General features: G+C 36.6%; 2 protein-coding genes across 3 annotated transcripts in view; both read left to right on the top strand.

Moving 5' to 3' along the window:
- Positions 1-3,850: 3,850 nt before the first annotated feature.
- On the top strand, positions 3,851-13,920 carry zgc:103759 (U8 snoRNA-decapping enzyme). Of its 2 annotated transcripts, XM_059332497.1 has the most exons (5): positions 3,851-3,949; positions 4,130-4,261; positions 7,701-7,741; positions 11,624-11,849; positions 12,602-13,920. In XM_059332497.1, the coding sequence occupies exons 2-5, from the start codon at positions 4,130-4,132 to the stop codon at positions 12,845-12,847; spliced, it is 645 nt and encodes a 214-aa protein (XP_059188480.1). In that variant the 5' UTR covers positions 3,851-3,949; the 3' UTR covers positions 12,848-13,920. The 2 variants fall into 2 exon arrangements, with proteins under 2 accessions (XP_059188480.1, XP_059188479.1); XM_059332496.1 differs by lacking the exon at positions 3,851-3,949 and having other exon boundaries at positions 3,987-4,261.
- A 3,783-nt stretch (positions 13,921-17,703) lies between these two features.
- The window catches only part of arhgap4b (Rho GTPase activating protein 4b), a 63,267-nt gene continuing 62,701 nt past the window's right edge, over positions 17,704-18,269 (top strand). The window contains exon 1 of the mRNA XM_059332490.1: positions 17,704-17,827. The gene's annotated coding sequence lies outside the window, so the exon portion shown is untranslated. The remainder of the gene's footprint in view (positions 17,828-18,269) is intronic.

The raw sequence follows: 18,269 nt of genomic DNA, 5'->3' as shown, positions 1-18,269 counted from the left end.
ACATTTAGGGGTAGAATTTTTTTTTTTAAACATCATAAATGTGTTCTACGTGCTCCACTTAGTCTGTGGTATATCCCCTATAATTTTCCTTTATGGATAAATAGGTCTGGGTTCTTATGGGTTAAGATAAAACAAAGCAAATCTTAAGAAAAAAACCAAGATGTTCCTAAGAATATTCTTAAATGCTATTCACCATCTTCATCTTCTTAGTTTCTAACTTAGGAAGTTCTTTTATTTTTAACTTAAGATCACTAGATCATTAATAAACCCTCTGGAGTCACCAAAAGCACCAAATCATTACTTCTTCATCACATCCAGACTAGAAAACAAAGCAGCATGGAGCCCTACTGTAAATTTACCTCTAAAGTTCTGGCTGTAAACTCCATGAGGCCAGTTTCAGTTTGATGATGATATACCAAGTAAAACTGGAGACAAGCTCAAACAGATTTAGTATAAAATGATAGAACTGGATGGAACCCTCTTATATGTTATATTTGCAACCTTTGTTCACATTTGCAACATTTAAAATTCTTTATTGAGTATGATAGTGTTTTTGAAAGTAAAAAAAGATTCAAAATCACATTTTATGTTGGACTAAAGGACTAAAAAAGACAGGAAATGACCAAAAAGACCCAAAATGAGAAGACAAAATGACAAAAAAAACAACAACTGAAGACACAAAAAGACACAAAATGACCAAAATTGTTACACTAAACACACAAGACACAAATAAAATAGAGTCCCACTAGAATAAAAACCAGAGTTGATGACAGGATCACACACAATCACAAAATCACATTTATGTTGTTTTTCTTTGTTTCTTTTCAGTTCAAAATGTTGATCCAGTAGGTCAGAATAAAAATGAATTATCATTAGGTCATATAGTTGATGTTGTGCTGAAAAAAGATATACCAACATGGTTTAAACATTTAAACATTTTTAAGTGGTGCATACAGGCAGGATGAAAAGGATTAAAAAATGGACAAAATAGCCCAAAACTCCATAGAGTTAAAAAGTATCAAATACAACAACTGCCTCTGTGATTAACTAAGACTACATTGTAGTGTAATCTAGGAATGGTCACATGTCACGCAGACCGAAAGGATATTTCAATTATATGTCAACTGCCAAAATAAGCTTTATGTGGTACATTCACAGAAAATTACTCTGACCAACTTCAATGAACAATATTTGCTAACACATTGTCTAGGGTTAAACTAAATATTAAAGAAATCAAATAAATGTCATACAAAATTGTTCAAGTAAATACATATCAAGACATATCTTTTCACTGAAGCTGTTTTAAGACTGCTGAAGGCTTCTCTTAAAGTTGAGAAGAAATTAAAGAAGAAATCTAAGAAATCTTTGTTTTTAAGAATCTCATTTGTTCTCATGTTCTATCTTAGGAAAAAACTTAAGAAGAAAGTTAAGAAAAAACTAAACAAAAGATAAGAATTTCTTCATGAATACCAAATCTTCTTAAATTTCGTCTTGTGGCACTTAAGAACTTAAGAGATTTGTATTTGAACACATATATCACTTCATTTTCAATAAATTGCTGTAGCCAATTACATTTACAGTTGTAAAATCCCTTGTAACTCTAACTTAGAAAGCAGACAGACAGACAATCACACTCTCATTCACTCCTACGGACAATTTACAGTCACCAATTAAATCTAAGTGCATCCTTGTCAATCCTCACATGCAGTCACCTGCAGTGTAAAAAAAGTAAAAAGTAAAAAAAAATAAATAAAGAAGAACGTCTCGCTGACAGACTTGAGCCGGCTCCAATCGTTCACTATAACAGCTGTTCTCAACCTTGGGGTCGGGACCCCAATTGGGGTCGCGAGATGATTTCTGGGGGTCGCCAAATCATTTTAGAAGTCAGCTCTGTCTCCACTGTGTTAAAGTGTTCATGTGTTAATGTGTTTTAGTCTTTTTTGGTCATTTAATGTCTTTTTCTGGTCATTTTGTGTCTTTTTTTGGTAATTTCATGTCTTTCTTTGGTCATTTTGTGTCTTTTTTTGGTCATTTTGTGTCTTTTTTGGTCATTTTGTTCCATTATTTGGTCATTTTGTGTCTGTTTTGGTCAATTTGTGTCTTTTTGTGGTCATTTTTTGCCATTTTGTGTCAATTTGAGTCCTTTTTTGCTTCATTTTATGTAATTTTTTGGTCATTCTGTGTCTGTTTTTGATCATTTTGTGTCATTTTGTGGTCAATTTGATTCTTTTTGGGGTAATTTTGTGTCTTTTCTGACAAATCCCAAAGTATCAAGTTGTTACTTTCCAAGGAGTCTCTGACTTGAAGCTGACTGTTACACACTCAGGAGGTCAGAATGGACCTTTAAACTTATAGCAAAGGACTTAGATTAAAAGGAACAATAAAATATAAAGTGAGCGGGGGTCGCGGACAACATGCATGTTAAATTGGGGGTCGCGACTCAAAAAGGTTGAGAACTACTGACTTAAAAGAGCCGACTCTTTGAACCGACTCGTTCACGACTGACACATCACTACTCTGTCATAGTCCCACCTGGGAAGTGGAAAATAATGTGTTTGGCTCACAATATTACAATGACATTTATAGTGTGACACTGATTTGTTCTAAACTTGTAGACATTGTAAAAACAAATGTGAGAACCAAAATTAACAAATGTCAAACTGTATTTATATCTGAATCCGTATATCTTCCGTTCAATCCATATCCGTTTGGAAATCAAAACACTGATAACATAAAGTGACTTGTTTTTTCAATATTATTACATTTACATTATACATTACACAGTCCAACTTTTCTCTTTTTTTAAACACAATGCATGACCAAGATATCAAGTGTGAGAATAAGGGTCCAAATGTTGATTTTGAAAATTAGGATTTTGCAATTTAGTGGTCAGGATTCTATGACCCCGAGGTTCTCACGGCTTCAACCTCTTTCATTAGATCCATGTTTTCGCTTTCTCATTGGATTACATTTCAAAAATGAACACATACACACTTATAAAGGGGAAAGGAGGGTTAACTTAAGGTTGGAGGAGATGTCCATGGGCAAAATATGCTGTATATTACTGCCCCCCATTTGGAAAATACACTTATTTTCGCAATGCTTGACATTACGGTACCAAGGTGTTAGAATGGCCTTCAAAAATAAAAGCAGTTTTCCGTTTTTTTAAATGGTTATTTAATGATTATTAGTTTGAATCACTACATTTTAGTGATGAGAATTATTATTATTATTATTATTATTATTATTATTATTATTATTATTATATAAATGTAGTCATGGATTATTAGCATTTAAAATATTTGAAATTGTTTTCTTTTTCAAATGTTTGAATTTTGTGTGTGTTTATCAGTTCCCAAGTTTAATAAATCAGACACTGATGGCATAGCTGTTTTTAAGTATTTTTTAAAATTTATTTTTTAAACAAAAATCTTTGCCCTGGTTTGGGGGTACATCGCTGAAAAAAGGTTGAGAAGCACTGGTTTAGAGAACATATTGAATGTGTCCATTCATTATGATAGCAAAGCTTTTTCGTGTCAAGTCAAGTCAAGTCAAACTTTATTTATAGAGCACATTTAAAACAACCAGGGTTGACCAAAGTGCTGTACAGATATCACAGTTGCAGGAAATACGGTAAAAACTAAAATACTAAAATACATAAACAGGAATATTACAAATCCAGAATAACAAATTCAAAAACAAAAAATGATTGTCAAATCTATCTTCTAAAAAAAATAGTAATGTTTTTAAATAGTGGGTCAACAATCAAGCTCAGTCTGTAACAGGATTCCCCCAGTTGTCAGCTCTACTCCACTCCAGCAGAGGGAGCTAGAGCTTTTTGGACACAAGTCACAAGACTTTTGTTAAGTCTTCCTGGTTCTGCATAGCCATGTGCACAGACTCCAATAAGCTTTTCTGTCAACAAGCCCACAGGCCTTCAAGCTAATCAGTAGGTTTCAGTCAGAACTCAGCATATGATGAGGGAAGAGAGAAATCAACAAAGAGATCAAGTGTATTTGGATAATGTCACGCTGGCAGCACATGACAGGAGGGCAGCCATGCAGAGTGATCAGTGAGCACTGAACTGTGACTGTGTGATCTTGCACTGTGTTTGTGTGTACTCTTGTAGATGGCGAGTGGACAGCTGTCCAGGGCGGAGGCGTTGGCGTACTCCGGCTGCAGGCATGCGTGTCACATGATGCTCTACTGTGACACGGAAACTCAGCTGTTTGGGAGACTTCCCATTAGACATATTATACTGGTGAGGAGGAGCACTGTTCGTGTGTGTGTGTGTGTGTGTGTGGAACCTGGTCTCACAGGAATCCGTGAAATAGCCACGGATTCGCTTAATTCAAAATCCGTGGAATAGCCACTGAATCACTAAAATTTCCGTGAAACTGACACGGATTTCGCTACAATGCAAGTTAATGACAGTCATATCCCGTGGCTATTCCATGGATATTTGTTCCTATTGGTTTGTTCCAAGTCACGTGACTTTCAAGGTACCGGCGGTCAGAACAAAAAACATGGCAGACAGTTCTCTCATTTTTAGTGAAAAAATCAATATTTTGACTTAGTTTCTGCATAAAAATGGATTTTGATCAGATTTCTAGCGAGAAATATATGTTTTATTTTCTAAATATTCACTCAGTGAATGTACATAATCACTTTGTATGTTGGAATAGCCACGGGATATGACTGTCATTAACTTGCATTGTAGCGAAATCCGTGTCAGTTTCACGGAAATTTGAGTGATTCCGTGGCTATTCCACGGATTTTGAGTTAAGCGAATCCGTGGCTATTTCACGGATTCCTGTGAGACCGTGTGTGTGTGTGTGTGTGCGCACGCACATGCATGAGACCTTGCATGCCCACGTGATGTACACCTTAGGGCTGGGCGATATATCGATATATTTTTAAATGTGATATGTGACCATATCACATATATTGAATTCTTTCTTTATATATAAATGCTGCCCTTACTAGGGTTTGTCATATTTAGGTATTTTTTAATGTGTGTTATTCTTTTCTCATATGAATATATTTATTTCAGAAAAAGATTGGCCTATTTTATTTCATAGGCTATTTTTATTTAAGATATTTTTTTTATTTAAATGTGCACTTTATGGAGCTTTGATTTTTTTAAAAAGATACTCCTGTTGTTATACAATCAATCAATCAATCAATCAATCAATCAATCAAAACTTTATTGCAGACTCCAACGTCCAAATAGACATACAATCACATACAGTACATAAAACAAACATACAGTGTAAAAGGCGTTCTAGCACCTAATATTTAAAAAAAAGTGCTAATGCAAATTCGATAAAAAAGCATCTAATAAGCAGTAAATTAGCTGTAAAAAGTGGCATATAAAAAAACAGTGCTAATACACTTCCTATAAAAGACACAAGCATCAGTGTTTCCACATATAGGATTGGTATCTCCCAGAACTAAACCTTGGATTGGTTAACTGTATAATAAGATTATTCTGGGAGCCCTGCAGTCTACATATAAACTTATACATCAGTGTTCTCAGGGTGGTCTGGAAGGTGTTTATCCCTAAATCACTAAAAAGCTTGCTGGGCTTCTTCAGCAGGATTCTGAGACATTATACGCAACCTGGAGTTTGTGCAAGCTCTCTTTCTTATAGCTCACCCAGAAGGGGGCCGTGTACCGTATACAGTATTTATGTTCACTTAAATCAGCTGTTCTCAACCTTGGGGTCCCGACCCCAGTTGGGGTCGCGTGATGATTTCTGGGGGTCGCCAGATCATTTTGGAAGTCAGCTCTGTCTCCACTGTGTTAAAGTGTTCATGTGTTTTACCCTTTTTGGTCATTTTGTGTCTTTTTTTTTGGTCAATTTGTGTCTTTTTTGGGTCATTTTGTGTCTTTTTGTGTCTTTTTTTGTATTTTTTTTTGTCACTTTGTGTCTTGTTGTGTCTTTTTTTGTATTATTTTTGGTCATTTTGTGTCTTTTTTGGTCAATTTGTGTCTTTTGGTAGCCTGGGTATACCCAGACTGCCTTGCGCGCTCGAATTTAATTTCGAACTGCGAAAGGGTCTGGAATCCAGGACCGTTTCTTAGCCCTGTTTTAGGGATCCAATCACAGAGCGGGGAGGGACGGCAAGACGATGACGCGTACTACTCGGCACTTGGAAGCTTGTAGTTTCTCCGGATCCAACATGGCTGCTGCAGACGCGAAACTCTCTTTAGCTGTAGACTGTTTTAAATAGTTTAGAGTGAAAGTTGAATGGTGAAAGGTCTCTCGGCGGCACCGCTGTCCCCCGGCTCAGAACGAGATCACCGGTAGCGCCGGTGATTAGCGCCGTACCGGCGAGACCGCTGGTCACTGCCGGTGATCTCGCTCCGAGCCGGGGGACAGCGGTGCCGCCGAGAGACCCGCAGCAGCTTGTTTATTGCCCATAAAATCAGTGGATGTGTGTGGCAGAATGACATGAGGGGGAATAAAGCGTGAAAATAAATAATCTTGCAGAAAGCGAGAACTGGAGAAGCAAAGCAGCAGCAACACTCTCTCACAGACACACACACAACAAACATCCATTTCTGTAGCGCTACTACGTCATCTGGTATAACTGATCTGATTGGCTAAGAGCTACCTACAGACGCTTTTGATAGACATTCTAAGTGTCCAATAAACGGCTCTGGAGGATCGTAAACCACACCTCCTCTACGGAGAAATCCATTGCTCGTTGCCAGACTAGACCTCATTTGAGAATAGTCTGGTGTTAGCCAGGCTAGTCTTTTGGGTTATTTTGTGTCATTTTTTTTTATCATTTTGTGGTCAATTTGTGCCTTTATTTGGTCATTTTGTGTCTTTTTCGGGTCATTTTGTGTCTTTTTTTTTGTCATTTTGTGTCTTTTTTTTGTCATTTTGTGTCTTTTTTAGTCATATTGTGTCTTTTTTGGTCAATTTGTGCTTTTTTTTGGTCATTTTGTGTCTTTTTCTGGTCATTTTGTGTATTTTTTTTGGTCATTTTGTGTCTTTTTTGTCATTTGTGTCTTTTTTTTGTCATTTTGTGTCTTTTTTGGGTCATTTTGTGTCTTTTTTTGGTCATTTTGTGTCATTTGTGTCTTTTTGTGTCTTTTTGTATCTTTTTTTGTCATTTTGTGTCTTTCTTTAGTCATTTTGTGTCTTTTTTTGTCATTTTGTGTCTTTTTTTAGTCATTTTGGGTAATTTTTTGTCTTTTTTTAATCATTTTATGGTCAATTTGTGTCTTTTTTTGGTCATTTTGTGCCTTTTTTGGTCATTTTGTGTCTTTTTTAGTCATTTTGTGTCTTTTTTTTTGGTCATTTTGTTTCTTTTTTGTATGATCTGAACTGTGCGTGTGAGATTGTGTTCAGTGAGTGGGGGTCGCGGACAACTTGCATGTTAAATTGGGGGTCGCGACTCAAAAAGGTTGAGAACTACTGCCTTAAATAGACTGTTTCAACTACTTGTGACATGTCATATTTGGCTTTGACTTTAACTGAACATTTGCTCTCACTTTGCAATAAAAATATCAGGATATATATCATATATCGGTATTCAGCCTAAATATATCATATGTGACTTTTGGTCCATATCGCCCAGCCCTATGCACCTTTGCTTTCAGTGCCTTTTAGCATAAAAACACTCTTCTGTTTGTGTCTCAGCATCTCTGTGTGAGAGTGTAACATCCTCTGTCACGTCCCACAGATGCAGATGCGCTTTGACGGTCTGCTGGGTTTCCCCGGCGGGTGAGTCTTTCCTGGTGCTGCTTTTGTTTGATCCTTTTATGTGCACAGGTACGCTTAGCGTAGGTTTCCTTTCAAAGAAATAAACCTGTGCACAGAACAAACATTCACACATTGTCAGTGGAATACTCAAAGGATGAAGAGTGAAACAAGAAAATACACAACAGGTTCTTCTGTAAACCACCTTATCTTGCTGTAAGAAACTATTTCATTAAAACTGTAACTACCAGACACATACTGTTCAATTAGTATTCAGCTTAATATGAATCACTTGTTCCTTTGTGTCTGAGATTTACAGTAGTCATTGCCAGAATTTTTTGGCCAACACAGTGAAATTATGTAATGCGAAGAAGAAAGAAGAAAAGTCTGAAGAATCATAACTTTTGAAAAAGAAAACTGTTTTAGGAAATGGAAGCAATGGTCAGAAGCAGCAGTGTCCCAGTTTGCATACAGTAAATACTGTATACCAGTAGTTCTCAACCTTTTTGAGTCGGGACCCCCAATTTAACATGCATGTTGTCCGCGACCCCCGCTCACTGAACAGACAACAAATTTTGGACAAATAATGAAGCACAAAATGACCCAAAAAAGAAACAAAATGACCAAAAAAAGACACAAAATGACCAAAAAAGACATGAAATTACCAAAAAAGACACAAAATGACCAAAATAAGACACAATATGACCAAAAAAGACACAAAATGACCAAAAAAGACACAAAATGACCAAAATAAGACACAAAATGACCAAAAAAGACACAACATGACCAAAAAAAGACACATGAACACTTTAACACAGTGGAGACAGAGCTGACTACCAAAATGATTTGGTGACCCACAGAAATCATCTGGCGACCCTAATTGGGGTCGGGACCCCAAGGTTGAGAATGGCTGCTGTATACTATGATATATCATTTTATGAGTATACTGTGTTTGCTAATTATATACAAAAATATCTACATTCCTAACTGTAGTAAAAAGATATGATAAAATATAAATGTGTCACTTTGGAATTTCAAATGCAATTAAACTTAACTACATACAAATAATAAACACTTTTGTATTTAATGGTAAATACAAACAGGTTAGGAATTATTATGACTTTTTTTTTCTAGGGTGCTTATTAGGCTGTTCACCTCCATTCTAAATGTGTTCATTTATTTGTCCAGCTGTGCAGATGGTTCCCAAAGTACAAGTGCTAATGTTTTGGTGATTCATTTTCATTTCCAACCCCGATTCCAAAAAAGTTGGGGAGTTCTCTAAAATGCAAATAAAACAGAATGTGATCTTTTGCTTTTTTGCAAATATAGACTGAATTCTGAAATTGATGCATTCTGTTTTTTTTGTATTTGGGGTGTAGTACCATCAGCAGATCAAAGTACTTTTTATCCTGCTAATGGAATGGATTATAAAGAAATGTGAAATTTTAATTTGCCCAGTTTCAGATTTTTGTTTCCAAACAAAAACCCACAAAAATTATAACATTTCTACCAGTCCAGCACTAATGAGGGCAAATAGTTGTATGCTAACATGCTAAACTAAGATGGTGAACTGAAGTAGTACACATGATACCTGCTAAACATTAGCCTGTTAGCAAAGTGAATGATTGTCAGAATGTAGGCATTAAGTTCAAAGCACCATTGTGTCAAACTATCATAAATGCAAGTGTAGATTATAGGCTATATAATGTGCATCTAATGGCCAGCAGGGGGCGACTCCACTGGCTGTAAAAAGAACTCAAAAATGTCTTGGTCAGTGTTTAGTTGGACTTAAAGACACTCTAAGGAGTCAGCTGTTCATTTTGTGTTTTGTTTTGCAGTGTCTCATTGACTTTAAACGTTATACTCTTTGTACTTATGTGATAACTTTTGGGGTTAGGTATAGGAATCAGGTAGAGATAGGAATTATTATTTTAATTTTTTTTCATAATATATTGTATTGTTATTTTGATGTTCTGGGCCCCCTTTTATAAGCTACTGATATCTTTTGAGGTTACCCTTTTTACAAGATCATGTTTTGCTATATATTATGATTTGAAATTTTCATTTGGATTTTAAAATGATTTGTAAATAAATACAATTAAATTAAATTTTGAATAACGATTACTCCTTGGTAACAAAGCTAGCTAGCTAGCACTAGCGTTAGCTTATACATAGTGGCATAAACCAAAATGGCCTTTTACCAATATGGGAAAGGCCAGAATGGTGAACCTGAGGCTTTAGAACCGGAGTCCACAAACCAGTGGTTGACATCACAGTAACTACGCTGATTATTATGCAGTCTTTGGTTTTGGTGCCTCAAGTTTGGTCTTTTGGCAGTCACCATCTTGTGTTTTTTTTGGAGTCAGTAGTGACCATATAAAAGGGAGGAGCTGAGGAGAAATGAGGGACTCTCAGTCCAATGCAACTTTATGTATAGTTAACCTTATAGCTATGGAACTAGACTGTATAAATAATGGAAGTAGTCACCATGACGTCACCCATTGGTTTGTGGCCCGTTTGAGGCATCAAGTTCAGCGTTACACTCGTCGCCATCTTGCTTCGCCATCTTGTTTCCGATACGGGGAGCAGACCATATCTGGACTGTGGAGGAGGAGAGGGATCTGATCACTGACTACAGCCTCTCTACACCTTAACCTGACTGAGAGAAGCTGCTGCTAATTCATGTTAGCATTAACTGGAGCATTGACCTGTCAATCAAAGGAAGCCCCGCCCCAAATCATACGATTCTTTATCTTCTATTTTCTTCTAAATGGGGCCATTATTTACACTATTAACATCAGATTGTCTTGAAGAAGATTTTTTACTAGTGATTGAGACCATAGTGTTGTCCTGAAAAATTTCTGAGGTAATAAATCAAGTGAGAAGTTTTCTCATTTTGAATTGAAATGAATGGACGGAAAAGCTTCTGCAGCCGCTGCCAGCACCCCCTGCTGGAATTTTCAGTAGAATGCAGCTTAAGGCACTTCCTGGTTTGCCTCCCTGCTCAGACCCGGAGGTTGCCGCCTGGCTAGAACAGTGCCAGTTAACCGTGGTATTGAAAATAAGAATTTGCATTGAAACAACAAATTTTGGCACTGAAAAGTGTTTACCTGAAAAATAAAAAGCAAACATCCTGTTATCTTATTTCATTTTTGATATTTTTATGCATTATGATGTAGTTTTTCAATTTCATTGTGGTTGTTTTTTTTGCATTTTTTGTCTTTTTCACCCTTAAAATTGATACCACATACATCCTCCGAGTTGTATTATTAATATTTAAATCTATTTTATTTGTAAACCTTATTTTTGTTTTGATATTTGATTTGACTCCACCTAGGTTTTTTTTGTTTTTGTTTTTTTTGTTCTGTTTTTGTTTTTGTGGGGTTTTTTTTTATTGCTTTTATTTTTCTACGATCATTCTGCTCTTTCGTGTAGATTTTAAGCATAAATGAACATGTACATTCTTTATTCTTGTATGTGAACGAAAGAAAAAAACCCAATAAAGAGAAGTTTGAAGAAAAAAAATTGATACCACATGATAAATGGTTTTCAGAGATGAAAAGCTGCATCCAACTCCAACAGAGCTCGTAAACGCCCAGAAATTAATGTGTTGTCAACCATATATGACATTTATGGACAGGATTCTTGGTATTGCTTATGATTCTTTTTTATGTTGTCTTAATGGTTACATTTAAAAAGAATTTAACTGACTAGTGAATTTCTCATGACTTGAGGCAGGAGCGTCTCAGCAAACTTGTTTTTGAGTCTTAAACTCGAATGAGCTTTTCCAATCAGCTTGACTTATCTACTTCTGCTCTGGAAGTCTCTGGAGAGCAATGCAAGCTGACATTGTTTATCTACTTTCATATCTGATCCTGACCTTTGACCCCACCTCCCACACTTCAGGTTCGTTAACCCGTCAAAGGAGACCCTGGAGGCGGGCCTTAGCAGGGAATTGTTGGAGGAGCTGGGCGTGGCTCTTCCTGTAGTGGTAGAAGATCATGTGGACTCCTGCCATGCCCCTGCTTCCTCCAGTCTCATCACTCACTTCTATGTGAAAAAGATGGAGGAGGAGCAGATTAGGGAGGTGGAGAGAGCGGCTGCATGCACTGCAACAGATCATGGACAGGAGGTAACTTGTGTGTGTGTGTGTGTGTGTGTGTGTGTGTGTTCCTGTACTTCCTACATAGTGAGGACCAGAACACGTTTTTAACCAACAGAGTGAGGACATTTTTGCAAAGTGAGGACATTTCGGCCGGTCCTCACTTCTTTAAAGGTTTTTTAGAGATTTCAGACTTTGTTTTAAGGGTTAAAGGTTACATGATAATGATAATTAACTGAAACTGTATTGTGTGGTTGCAAAACTAACTAAAATTATAGTGAAAATGTCCTTCGTTTTCGTCTTTCGTCGTTTTTCATACATAATGAAGATGGATAAGACAAAGGAATTAAAGGCAAATTTACTGTGACCTCTTTTAATCTCCCACTCGACAAATACCCCATTACAAAAAACTACAACTAATAAAAACTAAACTAAAACTAAATCATTAAAAAAAAAAAAAAAAACTAAACTAAAACTGGCAAACTCACTCTAAAAAATAATTAAAACTAACTGAATTTGAAAACAAAAATTCACAACGAAATTAAAACTAAAACTAATGAAAAATCCAAAACTATTAGAACCTTGATAAGGAATTCACTGTTCCAATGAGGGTCCTCACAAAGATAGAAGTACAAGAGTGTGTGTGTGTGTGTGTGTGTGTCCTTTTCTTTCAAGACTGACTGATTGCAGCCATTTACCCATTCTCATGCTCTGTTCCTCATCACCTGTTCTCTCTCTCTCTCTCTCTCTCTCTCTCTCTCTCTCTCTCTCTCTCTCTCCAGGTCCTAGGAATGGTCAGAGTCCCTCTTTACACCATGAAAGGCGGGGGAGGCCTCGCTTCTTTCCTGTCGCACTCGTTTATCGGCAACGCTCGCTCCCAGCTGGTCGATGCTCTGCTGCGTCTCCACCTGGTCGCCCCTGAGGAGTTGCACAAAGCCCTCACACACTCTTTGAAGATACACACACACACCGCAGAGGACCTGCAGGCGGCCCTCGCATTAACGGACAGGAACAGGAAACGGTTTTGAAACAAACCTGCATCATGAGCACATCCTCCCCAGCACACACTCAGATACAGTTTGGCCATCAGTTATGTTCAACACAATCCTTCAGTCACACACGTAATGCTAAACACACACACACACACACACACACACACACATTCTTGTACTTCTATCTTTGTGAGGACCCTCATTGTAATAGTGAATTCCTTGCAAGGTTATAACAGTTTTGGATTTTTCTTCAGTTTTAGTTTTAATTTTGTTGTGAATTTTTGTTTTAAAATTCAGTTAGTTTAAATTAGTTTTTAGAGTGAGTTTGCTAGTTTTCATTTAATATTTATTAGTTTTAGTGTTAGTTGTAGTTTTTTGTAATGGGGTATTTGTTGGGTGGGAGATTAAAAGAGGTCACCGTAAATTTTGCCTTTATTTCCTTTGTCTGATCCATCGTCATTATGTATGAAAAAAGTTGACAAAGACGAAAATGAAGGACATTTTCACTATAATTTTAGTTAGTTTTGTAACCACACAATACAGTTTCAGTTAATTATCATTATCATGTAACATTTAACCCTTAAAACAAAGTCTGAAATCTCAAAAAAGCCTTTAAAGAAGTGAGGACCAGCCGAAATGTCCTCACTTTGCAAAAATGTCCTCACTCTGTTGGTTAAAAACGTGTTCTGGTCCTCACTATGTAGGAAGGACAAGAACACACACACACACTGTCATTCTGATTCTGAGCTGGTGACTCATAATTGCCTCATGCATCAAACGGTTTGGAGAAAACATTATCAACTGCTCCACCATTAATGCAAATAAAATCATCTGACTGTTCATGATATTCCAACTTTTCTGTCATTCTTCTTCAACTGCAATGGCCGTCAACACTCATCACACACACACTGTAAGACTTCTAACAGTCAAATTCTAACAGTAACTTGCTGTATTATGATTGTACAGTATAGTCATTATTTTTGAAAAGAAGACAAGTTTTATTTAATTTATTTTTTGTCTGGGCTGAAATAATCACAGTGTTGTTTTTCCAGCAATCCTAATATAGAGTTTAAATGGATTACTTGTAACATCATTTAGAGTTAAACATTTACATGTCATGCTATTTTTTCTCTGCGTTACGAGACAGTTTGTCAGTAAACAGACCTGTATTGCTATAAAACAGTAGAGGTACTGTACATTTTACAGTAACTTACTGGCGAAACTGCTGCCAGTAATTTACTGTAATTTTACAGTAAAAAGTTTTACAGTGCACATGAAACCTTGTTGTGTCTCAATGTTATGATCATGGCTGTAGTTAGGACCAACTTCATTGAGTCCAAGTCAAGTCTAAAACCTGGTCCAGTCCAGTCTCAGTCAAGACCAAGTCCAAAGGCAACTCAGACCAAATTCAAGAGTCAAGAGCAAATCAGGAATTTCTATTTAAATCATGTGAAATATTTCAATTTCTTACACTGTCTTCACTGTATCTCCCTTTTATTTTACTCCAATTATTCCACATTTTATATTTTCTATCTAAAAAATTATTACCACCCTTGTTTTCTTCAATTTCTTGTTTATTTTAATGCCTGGTACAACTAAAGGTTCATTTGTTTGGACAAATATTACGATTACAGAAATAGTTCATAAGAGTTTAATTTAAGAGCTGATATCTAGACATTTAACATGGTTTTCTTGATAATGATTTTAGTTATTATCAATAAAACCATGTTAAATGTCTAGATATCGGCTCTTAAATTAAACTCTTATCAGCTATTTTGTTGTTATCATTATATTTGTCCAAACAAATGTATTTTAGTTGTACTAGGCAAATTGAAGAAAACAAGGGTGGTCTAATAATTTTTTCCATGACTGTTTATGTACGAAATACATAAAAACCATAAAAAATTTGAATAATTTCAAATTTTGACATATGCATCTAGCCCATACAAATATGTATGTAAAATACATTTATTAACATGAATGTCACACACATATATACATATATATATTTGTTTTTGTTTATATTTTTTGTATATTTGTTAACACATATATCATACACAGTATGTATTAATGTATATATATATGTGTGTGTGTGTATATATGTATATATGTATATATATGTGTGTGTGTATATGTATATATATATATGTGTGTGTGTACATGTATATATATATATATATATGTACATATGTGTATATATATGTATATATATGTGTGTGTATATGTATATATATGTGTGTGTGTGTGTGTGTGTATATATATATATATATGTGTGTATATATATGTGTATATATATATATACACACACATATATATATATATATATATGTGTGTGTACATATATATGTGTATATATATATATAATTTCTGTCTTTCTTGAGTAAATGCACTACATTCCACCTCTGCTCTTCAATGCTGATACAGCGATAAAGGATTAAAGTAATCGGCCTATAAACAATATTGATCTCTCTTCCAACATAAAACTAATCGAATGCATCGTGTTGAATCAGCCAGTCAGTCGATGTTCTGTACAACTGATCCTGAATCAGCAGCCAGGAACAACTTGAATTCTTCTTAATAGCTCAGCCTGAGACCAAGACAAGTGCACGTCTTCACAGTGCAAGACTTCAAAATTTTTTATCTCAAAACCAGAGTACTATACTGCCCTAAAAAGTCTAACTGCAGTAAATACGCAAAGGGTTAAACTGAGAAAAACTGCTTTAAAGTTTTTTTAACATTTTTTAACTGACCACCCAAATGGGTTATATGTAGGTAAGTGATATGACACTTATTTCTACATGTATCGATGATGTCATTTTTATGCTAAAAAATCATGACAATTTATTTGACCTTTGACCCCAAAAATGTAGTTACTGCACTCTGGTTTTGCTGTAAAAGGTTCTAATAGTGATGCAGTAACTACAATGTTGTTGTCTTCTTTCAGCTTTTATATTTTGTTTTCAGTGAATAAATCAAATTGATTTTGTTTTAAATGTATTTAAAAGTGTTTAACAACTCTATTCAAAGATGTGTTTATTTTAGACTTAATATTATAAAGAAATGTTATATGTTAGTCTTAACATCATTTTATCTCACTTTTTTCTTAATCACTATCTAGATAATAATGTCCTTATCAAATAAACTTATAATTTCTATTATTCTTGTCTTCACTATTCAACACAATGAAGAAATAAAAGACAACAATGTCTCAGTCAAAGCAAACCGTAGTTACTGCAATTTTTATATCATTATTTCTCTGAAATAAAGCAAAATTGAAATCTAAAACTTTGTCACAAGATAAAACAGACATCAAGGAGTTAATTTATAGTTATAACTCGATTTTGACCGAAAATGTAGTTACTGCAGTTAGACTTTGTAGGGCAGTACAGCCCTGGTTATGATAAAGTTTACATTTTAATCATTCTATTAAAAATGTAGACACATGACATTCATTGAACATGCATTCAAAATAACAGACCGAAAGGCAACACATGATAATAAAAGGTCAACAGAAAAATCTACAAGACAGGGCTGTAGTGCCATATATGGCAATGCATAGGCACCCTGTGGTAGCCTGTAAGATCAAAGGGACAGTGGAAAAAATCTCCTCTTTTCCATCAGGTAGAGTTCTTTGTGTGTCTTTGTGCTGCTCACAGTTTTGGTGCTTCAATTTATGAAGTTATTGCGGCGGCGCTGGTGCAATCCGAGGATTAATTACGTCCGTGACATAGTATATAGCCTTCAGGCGAAGATTTGATCCTGTTTAAGTGTACCCTCGGTGCGCATAACGCGCCTGCACCAGATGTTAGTAACCTCATTCTCAGACAATATTGCCAGCAGTGAGCGAGAGCAGACATGATGCTGCCCTAATGTTCATGATACCTACTGTAAGTGTACAATTTGAATGTAGCCACTGTTTGTGTTTGGAGGTGAATTATCCTGGCATGATGGATATATTGCATGTATCCACTGAAGTCAGTGTGATAAATCAATGTTTGATAAATGGGACACAGAATGCACATAAACGATGGACTGAAGGGATGAAGGATGCTGAGAGAAACACTCATTCACTCATCTTTTATTCAGCTTTTTGTGCATTTATTGTAGACTCATTGCAGTCCATTTCACAGGGACATCCATTGTTGACTCATGGGGTTTTGTGAAGGAGTGAGTGAAGTGCAAAGTGATCTTCTGTCGATACACGTCTCTCAATCAGATTGTGTTTTTCTCAGCAGTCAAAAGGAAAAATGCACCACATCCGGCGCAACAGACAGGAAGCACAGGAGACGAAACGCCGTTGTCTGTGGTCGCGTTTCTGCAAGTCTGTGTCTCCTTTCATGCTTGAGGACCTTCTTGAAGCATGCATGTGTGTGCATGGAAACGGTTGCATCCTGCACGAGATGCAAAGGATGCTGTCATGTGATGGCGTTGCAAGGGGTGAATAATACAAGGTCATCAGAAAAACATTTCGGGAGAGAAAGGGATGGAGGGAGGGAGGGCAGTGCAGGCAGAGGGGATGGATGGATGGAGGGGGGAGATAGAGAGAGAGAGCAGGATCGAGGGATGCTGAGGGAGAAAGGCGGTATATTCATAGCAGCAGCGGTATTTATAGCCGCCCAGAGGAGAGGAGAGAGCGGGGGCGTGGCTTGGGTTGTGGCTTTCGCACTGCTTCACAAGGCAGAGAGGGAGGGAATGGGAGGAGAGAGGCAGCCCTGGCGCGAGAGAGAGAGAACGGGGGGAGTCTATTTGGCATATTTGGCAGGAGGAGAGGGAAGAAAGAAAGGAGGGAGGGCTGTTTTTGAGTGTGTGCGGTGCCTGAGAAATGAGAGAGAGAGAGAGAGAGAGAGAGAGAGAGAGAGAGAGAGAGTGAGGGAGGGAGGAGGGTACTGAGCTGAGAGAAATCTGTCAGATTCAAACACACTACTCTGTGTGTGTGATAGAGAGAACGAGGGATGAGAAGAGAGGAGGAGAGCTGAGGAACAGATAGAAAGAGACAGCAGAGGACCACAAAGTGAGGTATGTACGACTGTCATGCTGCTCATGAAACCAATAACAACCTGTGTATTTATATATATATATGTGTGTGTGTGGGTGTGTGTGTGTGTGTGTGTGTGTGTGTGTGTGTGTGTAAAAGTGTGTGCATGCTTGTGTACATGCGTGACTAAAGTGAAAATGTCTGTGTGTTTATATATAGTTTAAAGGCACACTGTATTCCCTTGAGGGCTTCTAAGTGGACAAATGGATGTAGACTACTGACTGTTATCAATTATGTAATATGTGTGCACCATTTCCACTGTTGATGCTCTGTGTGTGTGTTTACATGCTTGTGTAATTACACCGGGGTGTTTATGTGGCCATTGTGTGCAGCACGGCTACACTGCCTTGACCATATGGGGTGATTTACGGCCATTGTAAATATAACTCAACACTGAGAGAGCCATACAACCTTAATCCCCCC

This window comes from Centropristis striata, chromosome 5, assembly GCF_030273125.1.
Source record: "Centropristis striata isolate RG_2023a ecotype Rhode Island chromosome 5, C.striata_1.0, whole genome shotgun sequence".
NCBI classification, from domain to species: Eukaryota; Metazoa; Chordata; class Actinopteri; order Perciformes; family Serranidae; genus Centropristis; species Centropristis striata.
The sequence above is the reverse complement of the archived record's forward strand: the minus strand, read 5'-3'. Positions and strand labels throughout refer to the sequence as shown.

Coding starts and splice junctions, on each gene's coding strand:
- zgc:103759 (XM_059332497.1), top strand. CDS start 4,130: ATGGCGAGTGGACAGCTGTCCAGGGCGGAGGCGTTGGCGTACTCCGGC. Junction 4,262..7,700: donor CCATTAGACATATTATACTG/GTGAGGAGGAGC, acceptor CACGTCCCACAG/ATGCAGATGCGCTTTGACGG. Junction 11,850..12,601: donor CAACAGATCATGGACAGGAG/GTAACTTGTGTG, acceptor CTCTCTCTCCAG/GTCCTAGGAATGGTCAGAGT.